The sequence below is a fragment of the Lycorma delicatula genome, chromosome 9 (genome assembly GCF_047948215.1).
Source record: "Lycorma delicatula isolate Av1 chromosome 9, ASM4794821v1, whole genome shotgun sequence".
Lineage (NCBI taxonomy): Eukaryota > Metazoa > Arthropoda > Insecta > Hemiptera > Fulgoridae > Lycorma > Lycorma delicatula.
The window spans coordinates 6,439,825-6,452,191 of NC_134463.1; the positions used below are offsets into that span (position 1 = coordinate 6,439,825).

The 12,367-nt window shown below is 30.5% G+C and overlaps 1 protein-coding gene across 1 annotated transcript; it reads right to left on the reverse strand.

Annotated features, from left to right (window-relative positions):
* Positions 1-3,133: 3,133 nt before the first annotated feature.
* On the reverse strand, positions 3,134-11,976 carry LOC142330390 (protein canopy homolog 3-like). The gene is made up of 3 exons (XM_075375615.1): positions 11,961-11,976; positions 6,744-6,876; positions 3,134-3,272 (listed from the first exon to the last, which is right to left on the reverse strand). The coding sequence occupies exons 1-3, from the start codon at positions 11,974-11,976 to the stop codon at positions 3,134-3,136; spliced, it is 288 nt and encodes a 95-aa protein (XP_075231730.1).
* Positions 11,977-12,367: the final 391 nt, after the last annotated feature.

Consider the following 12,367-nt stretch of genomic DNA (forward strand, 5'->3'; position numbering starts at 1 on the left):
TCTGCTAAATGTTAAAATTAATTCAGAACTTACTTGTGAATTTTATGTTGTAATTAAAACAAACAAACCATTTCTGAAAAAAGTCATATCTAATGAAAAATGCAACTGAATAAATAGTTTAATGTTTCACTAAACTGTTAAGACTTTAAAGTAATTTCAAAAATATATCCCGAGTTGGACCCAGAAAAATACGATAAGCCTATTTATTTAAGTTTATTTAAATTATCAGATTTAGTTTAATTAAGTTTTAATTTTTTCCATTTTCCCTAATCTAATATACATACCACACCTTATATGATTAAAGGAACAATAAAAGCCTTCCAAAGTGAGGTTTTCTTTGGTACTGATTACCATGACTGTTCTTCACAATCATTAGCTATTCTTCAGAAAGGATCTACGATTCTTCAGGAAAATCTATGACATGTTACTTTAAAGCTTCTTTTTCTGTATTCACAAAGCTCAGGAATCTACATTCTTTACCATTTGTTTGGATACATTTCCACACCACAATAGAAATAAAATTTCATGTTGTAGCATCCATGGCGTGTTGAGATTTTTTTGTTGTTGAGTGAAATCTCTCCCCTGGAGGCCTACTATAAAACACTCAAAACTGTTGTGATAATGTCGACAGGGATCGACATTATGGGAATTTCTTAGTAAATTCCCATAGGGAGTGGAAAAGGGTAGTTTTTCAACCAATCTGCAATTCGATCCCTTACACAGTCTTTTTAATTATACCAGGCAACAGAGTATTATTTCATATTCAAATACACGAAACCTTGAGTCCTATTTTATTAAAAAAAACCTTTGAGACCAACAAATAAATCTCCAAGTACATGAACAACAGAATGTTGCTCTTTAAAGACCGATCAGTCGTTCAATTGAGACTTATCCTTCGCCAAAATTCGTCGACGACGACCTATTAGAAAACGCACATCGAAATCGTACGTGAATTGATTCACCGCACTCTCTGCAAGTGGTCAGTGTTACACCAGCCCTTACACCCACTACCATAACGGGTACCAACTCAGTATTTAGGTTACCCATAAAAAGTGCCCGATCCATTCTACCTAAACCTGATGAAGCATTATCATAACAAACCCATTTCATTAGTAGATCTGATTTTACCTAACCATTTACTGTCCTGTCATTTCAATGCCCAACATTTCCTTGCCTAACATTTACTTGCCTAGTATTTAGTGGCCTAGTATTTCCTCACAAGATTATGACATCCTAGTCATTGATTGAACATTTGATCAGCATAAGGATTCATACGTTTCTATATGGTTTTGCTAATAGGTAGTTGTTGTCGAATAAAAGTGAAGGAATACGTCTCACTCAAAGGTCTTATTATTAAGTCTTTCATGTTTCAACAACTTTACGATGTTGTTAAATCTATTTGTAGGATTTAATGCTTTTCCCCTGATATCCGGCATCATTAAATGAGCGCCGGTTTTCTTGAGTGCATTCCTTGCTTGTCCTCAAATCGCTGTTATACGATTTATCTATCGATCTCAAGCCTGGATTTTTATAAAATAGCAATTGTAACAAAGAGTATGAGCTAAAATTTGCTCACGTCGTCGAATATCATATTCGACGATGTGAGCAAATTACCATATTAGCTTTCTCGAACTTTGAAAAACGTACAATCCATAGATTGTACAATCAGTAGAAGTAAATTGTATGTATTCTCCAATAGATAAAATGTCATATTACAATTACTTATAAATTACAATAAGTTACGCAATATGTTTTTTCGGTTTTCTAAATCTTATAACAAAAAATAGTAGAGATGGGGTATTTAATCTGCACAAGCATTTTTTAAATACCCTCCTTTATATGGTTTCACAGCTTCCTCAATAATAGTGAGGATTTTAAATGCAACTTTTTCGTTGCCACAACTTGGACAACCTATAATTAAGTACTAACTAATAGTACTAAAGTATTAAAAAAAATTAACCTAATAGAATTAAAAGTAAATTAAAGTATTAACCTAATATAATAGTAATAATAATAATAAAAATAAAAGTTGAACAATTTGAACGATAGGCTCATGAAACTAGTTAGAAGAATGGAATGAGAACAAAGGTGTGCGGGAATCCTATCGAAAGCTTTTAGAAATGCACAAAAATTTACAAGATCACTGGGAGAGTGAAATTGAAGGCCGCTCGAAGGTAGCTTGGTGAAGAATAACATGAAGAAAATATTCCAGAAAGGTTTGAAAAAAGAATAATGTGAGAAAATTTTGGCCATCAGAATGGAGACACCAAGCGCACAGAATATTGATGGCTTCTTAGAAGACAACTAAGGGCTGAAATCCAAGCCCTGATTGAAACGGAAGTATTAACATAATAGAATAGTAATAATATTAATAACAATAATAAAATTTTAACTCTTAGAACGATAGGCTCATGAAACTATAAGAGTAAAATGGAAGGCCGCTCGAAGATACCTTGGTGAAGACTAACATGAAGAAAATATTCCAGAAAGGTTTGAAAAAAGAATAGAGTGAGAAAATTTTGGCCATCAGAATGGAGACAACAGGCGCACAGAATATTGATGGCTTCTTAGAGGACAACTGAAGGCTGAAACCCAAGCCCTGATTGAAACTGTGTAGGATCAAGCACTGAAATCAAGAAATTTTGAAAACCTGCAGAGGCATAATAAAATATGTGGTTACATTTACTGGGCCATATGAAGAGAACTCCGAATATTGTTGAATGCGAACAAAGGGTAACAATATATCTCGGAGCAAGTAGCAGCAACGAACAAGTATAATGTATGAATGCTAATGGTAGTTGAGAATATTAAGTGTACTGAATTTGAATGTTATCTTAACAAAAACTTTGGATGCAGACTGTACAATTCTAAGTATGAAAGATACATATATAGATATCAATAAACAGATATAACAAGTTAAATAAAATATATCAAAAACACTAGTCAAAGTTACAAACCATACTTTCAAAGCAACCAGTGATTTGATGTACAAATTTATTACATAAAAAATACTTTAAATGAAAACCAAATACAATAAAATTGACAATCTCTTGAATTTTGAATTCAATTTGTACCCATTATGTTTACATAATAAATAATAAACATAAAAATTAAGAATAGAATATTAAAATACTTACACAAGTCCATGTAATGTTTTAAAAGTCTGACTCATTCCTTTAGAAAAACGAGTACTGTCTGTTCTTTCTTTATGAATATTATATTTTAATATTCTGTCGCAAACTCCATCAAGCGATTCAACTAAACGAAGCTCACTGTCAAGTAAAAAAAAGGGATTAATTAAACATGACAAAACTATTTTTTTTTTAAAACTAACTTTATAAGCCTTTTATAAAGAAACATTAAGACTGTTTATAAATAAACAGTCTAAAAAACAACTATTATAAATTGAACAATAATAATTTTTAAGGAAATCAAACGTACACTTTGAAACTCATAAAGAATTCTAATATTTAAAAATAAATTACTCAGTATATAAATTAAATCAATAATAACAATAAAAGAATTAAAGAATGAAAACCAACTTCTTAAAGTTCAGTACTATTATTTTTTGAAGTCAGTTTTTATTTTTATTTTTTAAATTATTTTATTTCACAATTTTTATATTCATAAAAGTTTAGGAATAAATATACCACCATTAATATTATTTAAGGTAAAGCTACCATAATGAATGATTGTTAAAGGAGAAATAGAGAAAGAATGCAGTGAATATTTACACACAAACTTAACAACAACAATGTAGACACTCACAAATGAGAACGTACAACAGTCGATTCTTAAGGAATGAAAGCCTAAGAGTCATACTCATTGTGTCAGTTTAATACACAAATGTTTGTCAAATGAAATATACAAGAGTAACATTCTCACTGTCTCATCTTGATATACAAGGAAGGAGAGTTACCAGAAGGTGTACTCATAAAATTTATTGATGAGACTATTCGTTTTAGAACTAAAGATGATGGTTGTGTAACCATTTCACTAGTTCTACAACATTCAAACTGACAAGGGATATGGAGATGTCAAGAGCAGAATGCTACCTTTGATATTAAACTGGGCTGTGACTATTCACAAACTGCAGGGTACAACTCTTGACAGGGCAGTGATAGACCTCGACAAGAAAAGGTTTACCAAGGGGCAGATTAATGTCGCTCTCAGCCGAGTTAAAACTTTAGAAGGCATCGCCTTGTCCGATTTGAATCGAAACACGTTATTAAATGGACCACATGATGAGAAGTTCTAACAGAAATGATGAAGTTGCATAATCTATACAATTAGTAGGTTTCATTATTGCAAGCAGATATTTTGACAAGGTTTGCAAGTACCTAGTTAAAAAAAGGGTTTATAATAATAACATCAGAATATTATTTATTGCAAAATTATAATATTTAACTCGCATTCATACAGGGTAATGTAGGTAAGGAGCTTGTTGTATAACTACTTATTTAATATTGTAAAATTATAATTTATTATTGCATAGTATAAATATTTATATTATAATTTTTGTAATTAGGGATAATACACTTTTTCATCATATGAAGTTAGAGGAAAGTAGCCAATAAAAAAAAGAATGATTATTTAAAGAAGAAAAATACAGGAAGAAATGATATGGATATTTCCACAGAGACTAAACAATGATAATATAGACTGTTATAAATATCCATACTGGGAACAGAGAGCAATACTGTACTGGGCAAGCTGTCAGTGGCCAAGAGTGTCGAGTCTATCAGTTTTTTGGTATTTTTCCTAAGATTATCATTGGATTTGGTTAAAATTTATATGGAACCACTGCAAAAGTATATGTTTTTAAAAACATTATCAAAATCAGTTTACTAATGTCAGAGATATTGTGAAACATACATTTAAAAAAAATTCAATCAAATTGACAACTACCTCCATTTTTGAAGTCTGTTAAAAAATTATCTTTTAAGTTGTAAATTTTATTATTTAAAGCATCTAAACTAGCAACTTTATACTCTGATGAAGAGTACTGCTGCTACTATCTATACGCTCAACGATCTAATTTAATTTAGTTTAACTTATACTTAAACTACATTAAATTAGATCACTGATAAGTAACATCAATAAAATTTGAATGTATGTATTTTTATTCAAAATGAACAGTGAAGAAAGTGGGTTCATTAAAAAAGTATTAAGCTAAAGTATAAAAGGTAAATTTGTTAAGATAATTTTGTATTTAAATTTTATTCCAAAAAAAATCTAATCTTTCTTACAAAAATGTAAAAACATAAGTCCATTTGACTTATCTAATAGTTATTTTAGACAGATTTGTGGCATTCAGTAACTAGGATCTAGGCATAAGACTAAATTACTTTCTTTTTTTATGTAATCTTTACTCTTGTTAATAGTAGAGCCAATTACAGTTATCTCTTTTCAAAATTAAATATTTCCATATCACAATATAATCCAATCTGATCTATTATTCCCAGATGTATTGGTTATTAGGAGCCAAGCTTTACCAAAGTGCTTTCAGCCATTAGGCTTGTTGTACAGCCTGCTGGACAGGAAATAGAATCCCCGGTCTATCACAGTGATCCCTACTACCATGGATTCACTAGCTCTTCAGTTCACTAGCATTCTCATCATGAAAAATCTAGTAGAATATGATTTGCACCCACCTCTACCTTCACTATTCTCAGATGTAAAACAAAGTGACTCATTATTTCTTAAATAGGACATCATTTTCTACAAGTGCACTTAATGAAATACTTACTCCATAAAAGATACCACACCAAGTAATTTGTGTGTAACTGCACTCTTTGAGCAATAATTTTGTTTAAATTAAATTTTTTTTATAATTATTTGAAGTGGAAATTTTTTCTCAATTTAATTAAATTACATAAAATATTCAGTATACTTCCCATACGCTAACTTAAGTAATATAATTACTTAAGTTGTACTTTTCTTAAATAGAGCAAAATATATACACAGCAGTAATTGTTTAATCACATTTTCTGGCTTTACTCTTTTTTACATAAAAAATAGTTAGTACAAACTTCTTTTATTACAATACAGTTAGAAACGTAATTAAAAATGTAAGTAACTTGCAGTAAATGCTTTTAATTATTTTAAAATACAACAAAGCCAACCTCCCTGGCTGAGTAGGTAGCGTCTCAACTTTTCATGTGGAGGTCCCGAGTTCAAATCACAATCAGACATGGCATCTTTTCATATGCTACCAATTTCCATCAGGTTAATGACCCTAGCTGTTGATGCCTGCCCTTTCATATACATACATGAACTACATTCTCATCTTCTTTGTCTTAGACTTAAGACTTGTGAAGATTGCCATAACCATTCATAGTATCTAAAATAAATTACAAACTAAAATTATAATTGTCTCATTTTAAAATTTGATGGAAATTCTTTTTTCAAAGGACCATTTGATGAAAAATTACAGTTTCTTCCACAAGGATAAACCAGTGCTTACAATGTCCATATAATTTAAAATCAATTCATTAAATATAAGTATGCAAATGCAAAATCTACAGGAAACATATTTTCATATACTTAGAAAAGGAGTATATTTATTTTCTATAAGTTATATGACATTTTGATATACTGACCAACATTAAATTAGAAAGAATGCAACAACCAAACACTCAATTACACCATTCACAAAGACTGAATAAAAAAAGAAAATACAGACTGAATATCTATACTTTTACACACTGTAATCATTTACCAATATTTTGCTTAAAACTTACAATTTTTTGTACTCCTTTCGTTTTTTTGGTTTTACATCTTCCAATGAGTAACCTAGTTCAAGCACATCACTTGTCTTCCCTGTTTCTTCCAACCTACTTTCTAATTCTATTGCTAAAATTTTACATACGGTAACTAAACAAAATAAATATAAACATAAATTTTAAAAAGTAAGATTATAAGTTACACGGAGTCCCTTTCTATGATTTAACAAACTGGTTGGTAACAACTATATGTCAACAGATGATTGTAAACATTAATCAGCAGCTTTCATTTACTCAACAAAGTGCCAGGTTTGTTGAATGACATTCTCTTCATGCATTCTGTGAGAATTTTGATTTATGTAGTGTTAAAATGTAATAGTGTTAAGTTAAAATGACAGATACAAACAAGTATTCAACTGAAGAAAGACTTGTGGCTAGTGTTTGGATGTATAATCAAACAAACACAAATTAAACAGAAGAGATAAATACACTTTGGAAAAGAAGCAACATCAGGAGTAATACTCTGAAAATTAAATAAAAACCTTTTCCATCCGATTAGTCCTCAATTTGAAACGATCTGGATGACCTTCCAGTCAACTGAATAGCTGTGATATTGAGGCATCCTGTTTACAATCTCCTTTTAATTCATCTTGGAAAAGGTATTCAAAGCTAAATGTTATTTGTCTTCACAAAAAAAAACAATGCTTTAGTGTTTTAAAATAAAACACTTCAAAAAAAAAATGAAAAAATCTTGGGTTTAAATTTTTTAAGCTTACGCGTGTATGAGCTTTCCATCAAGAACACAGCTTCAAGGTACTTGTTGCAAAGCTTTTCTAAAGCACTTTCCCGATGTTCAATCACAGAAAGCAGTTTTCTTCTCAAATTGTGCCATTTACCTGAGTAATACAGGAAAGTTAAGGAGAATAATGTGTTAAACAAAGATGGTACACTGATTTATAATACAAAAGGATAGGTCAATAGGTGGGTGGAATACATTGAAGAGTTATACAGAGGAAATGAATTAGAGTGTTATAGAGGACGAAGAGGAAGTCGAAGAGGATGAAAGAGGAAAAACAATACTGAGATCTGAATTTAATAGAGCATTAAAAGATTTGAGTTGCACTAATTCTGCAGGTATTCCATCTACCTCTTGGAATAGACAGAATACCTGCAGAATTACTGCGCAGTGCAGGTGAGGAAGCGATTGATAGATTATACAAACTGGTGTGTAATATTTATGAAAAAGGGGAAGTTCCGTCAGACTTCAAAAACAGTGTTATAGTCATGATACCAAAGAAAGCAGGAGCAGATAAATGTGAAGAATACCGAACAATTAGCTTAACTAGCCATGCATCAAAAATCTTAACTAGAATTCTGTACAGAAGAATTGAATGAGAGTGGAAAAAGTGTTATGATAAGACAAATTTGGTTTCAGGAAAAGTATAGGGACAAGGAAAGCAATTTTAGCGTTCAGATTAATAATAGAAAGGAGATTAAAGAAAAAAAAACCTTACCCCACCTTACTTGGCATTTATAGACTTAGAAAAGGCATTCAATAACATAGACTGGAATAAAATGTTCCTCATTTTAAAAAATGAGGGTACAAATACAGAGATAGCAGAACGATTGCTAATATTTACAGCAACCAAACAGCAACAGTAATAATTGAAGAACATAAGAATGAAGCGGCAATAAGAAAGGGAGTCTGACAAGGATGTTCCCTATCCCTGTTACTTTTTAATCTTTACATAGAACTAGTAGTTAATGATGTTAAGGAACAATTTAGATCTAGAGTAACAGTACAAAGTGAAAAGATAAACTTGCTACGATTTACTGATAATGTAGTAATTCTAGCTGAGAGTAAAAAAGGATTTAGAAGGAACAATGAATGGCATGGATGAAGTCCTACGCAAGAACTACCACAAGAAAATAAACAAGAACAAAACAAAAGTAATGAAATGTTGTAGAAATAATGAAAATGAACCACTGACTGTAATAATAGGAAGAGAAAAGATTATGGAAGTAGAAGAATTTTGTTATTTGGGAAGTAGAATTACTAAAGATGGACGAAGCAGGAGCGATATTAAATGCCGAATAGCACAAGCGAAACGAGTCTTCAGTCAGAAATATAATTTGTTTACATCAAAAATTAATTTAAATGTCAGAAAAAGATTTTTGAAAGTATATATTTGGGGTGTCGCTTTATATGGAAGTGAAACTTGGACAATCTGAGTACCTGAGAAGAAAAGATTAGAAACTTTTGAAATGTGGTGCTATAGGAGACTTGTTAAAAAATTCAGATTGGTGGATAAGTGACAAATAAAGAAGTTTTGCGGCAAATAGATGAAGAAAGAAGTATTTGGAAAAATAGAGAAAAGAAGAGTCAGACTTATAGGCCACATATTAAGGCATCCTGGAATAGTCTCGCTTTAATATTGGAGGGACAGGTAGAAGGAAAAAATTGTGCAGGCAGGCAACATTTGGAATATGTAAAATAAATTGTTAGGGATGTAAGATGTGGAGGTTGTACCGAAATGAAACAACTGGCACTAGATAGGGAATCTTGGAGAGCTGTATCAAACCTGACAATTACTGAAGACAAAAAAAAAATAAATGTATATATAAACATGTATGTATATATATATATATATATATATAGATGGCAGAGCCACTAAGAGTTCTGTGTTGAGGAAAATAACAGATTGGAGTGTGAAACAATATTTTTAATTGCAACATTATTATTTTCTTAATAGCTATGACATCAATTATACATACTCACAGATAATTTACTTGGTATTATGCTATAAAAGTATTTCTAGAATAATATTAAATGCAAGATTATTTTATCTTCAAATAGTATGAATTACTGAGAATTCAAAACAATGCATTATGAATTAAGGAGATTTTAACATATGTTAAAAAAAAAAATGATGATTTAGTAACTTGCTCCATAGAATATAAAATTATGTACAAGATATAATATTTAATAACACTACACACATACAACATAGATATCTAAACCTAAACTAATTCATCATTAGAATGATTGAAATTGTGTTAACATCAATATTATTTTAGATTTTGGCAATAATAATAATAAAATTGCTTATAATAATTTTACAAAAAAATTGCTATTATTAAATTGATGCAATACATACTTTCTATTAGTCTTCAATTAGTTTATTTATACATTCAACATGGTTGACTAAACAATATTATAATTAACTTTAATAATAGTAAAACTAAATACACTCATAATAATTGTATGTACATTTAATTACAAAAGCTTACATAGTAATATTGATTAAATGAATATATGAGGGGTTATCTCTAAAGTAAAGACCGTTTCATTGTAAAAATTTATTATGAAAACTTAATAAATATTTTTTATTTCTCTTAAACTACATACCTTATACTACTTCTCTATATAATCGCTACATGAATTAAGACATTTATCGTAGCAATACACCAGCTTCAATATACCCTCATTGTATTCTTCTGCAGCCAGTCCATTTAGCCACTGATTAACAGCATTTTTAAGTTCATCATCACCCCTGAATTGCTTACAACTCAAAAATTCTTTCAATTTCCCTAGCAAATAGTAATCAGAAGGAGCTAAGTCTGGACTATATGGTGGGTGATCGTAAATTTCCCATTCAAATGTTCTCAGTAAACCACATGTCAGACCCGCAACATGTGGACATGCATTATTGTGCAGCATGCAAAGGAACTCATCACCTTTTTCTGTATAGCGCATCAAAAATTCCAAAGCAGATACCATTCAAATTTTTTTGTGACGTTCCGTTAAGACATGCGACATCCAATGTGCACAGAACTTTCTGAAGCCTAAATGATCATGAAAAATGCAATCGATAACAGCTCTTGAAACATCAGGGAAAAGAAGGGCCTGGTCGGAAATCATTGAAAACGATCTTTTCTGATTTCATTATCGATGCATTTCAACAAGTCCTCAGTGATTATAAAGGGCCTCCCTGAATGTTCTTCATCATGCACATTAATTCTGTTACTTCTAAATCTTTCACATTTACAAACATTTCTTTCATTCATTACATTATCACCGTACACAGCAACCAACCTGCCTATGAATTTCAGCCGGCTTAATGTTTTGATGGTTTAAAAAACATATGACTCCACGTATTTCACAGTTGACGGCAACATTGATTTTCCTGTTCATTTTATAACATAATAACTCACACATAATTAACGTACAGCAATGCAGGTTTGCCAATCTTAAGGAGAGAAATTTCCCAGCAGTCTTTACTTTAGATATTCCTCGTAATACAAATGTGGGAAGCAGAACCGGTTTAAAGTTTACTAATTATACATATTACTTTACATTATACATGCTAAGTATGAATTGTTGTTCTAGATCTAGCTATCTTTCTCTTTTTTTCCTCTTATAATAATAATTCTTTGCTGTTACACCTTTTAACCACATCCAATTCATGTGCTTAATATAAATGCTATATGTTTTACTTCTAAACATATAAATACCTTTATAATTGTAGTCTACTGCATCACATTTAATACAGTGAAACAACCACGTTCAAATCCAAACAAGAGTAGTACTCATTCGATCATTTTTTATAAGTAAATGATATAAATAATAACTACTTGATAATTTGAAATACTGCTTGAAAAACAGACAGTCGTACAATAAATCAATAACCTTTGTAGAATTATGGGAATCCTTATAACTTGGATTTTTGACAATATTTAAGACATGTTGCAAAGAAAAGGATATGGATAATAAAACAAAATTTAGATTAGGATGACAATTTTCCAAGGCATCACATTTAATAAATCATGAAATTAAATAACCAGGATCTTCAATCTGACAGTAGTGTTTAACTGTATGTATACAACTACCATTTTTTTGGCTGATAATATAGAAAATCAATTCATTTGAAAACAGAAATAGGATTTAATGTGGAACAGTAGCAAAGAAAATGTATGTATGTAATATTGCTACAAAATACATTCACCTGAAATTTGAATGAACTTGAGTACAACAATAAACTACAACCTTACGAAACTGAAGGTGCCACATACAACAATACTTGGAATGTCTTTAAAAGAGCAATCCTGGAAAATGGAGGGTGTAGACTAAAGATATAAGGAAATAATCAAAGCAAAATTTAATTACACAGGATTTATTAATCATTAGATTATGGCTAGGTGAAAATTAATTTGACATCAAGCAGGATCACTCACATTCATGCATACTCATATCGACAAGGTTTCCCAGGTCATACTTCATGAGTTCCACCAGGTCACTTACACGATAACCCTGCCATAGGTCATTTGTTGAAGGGTAAACGATGCATGGTCAAACGTTTATCAGATATAAAACATCCCTGATATATGATTCATATCAATGAATAGCTAATAAAACATATAAGTTTATAACATTAAAAACCAATTAGATTTACAACATAACCATTTTCATTCCATATTTACTAAAATGGCTACTCAATGTTACTACTCAAATGTTAGGATTCAAAGCAAATACTTTTAAAATGAATAATTGTGCCTAGCACCAACACCTTTACTTTCATAAGCACTCGTATTAAAAAAATTTAACAATAACCTCAGGGTTTATACCCATGGAAAATAGAAAA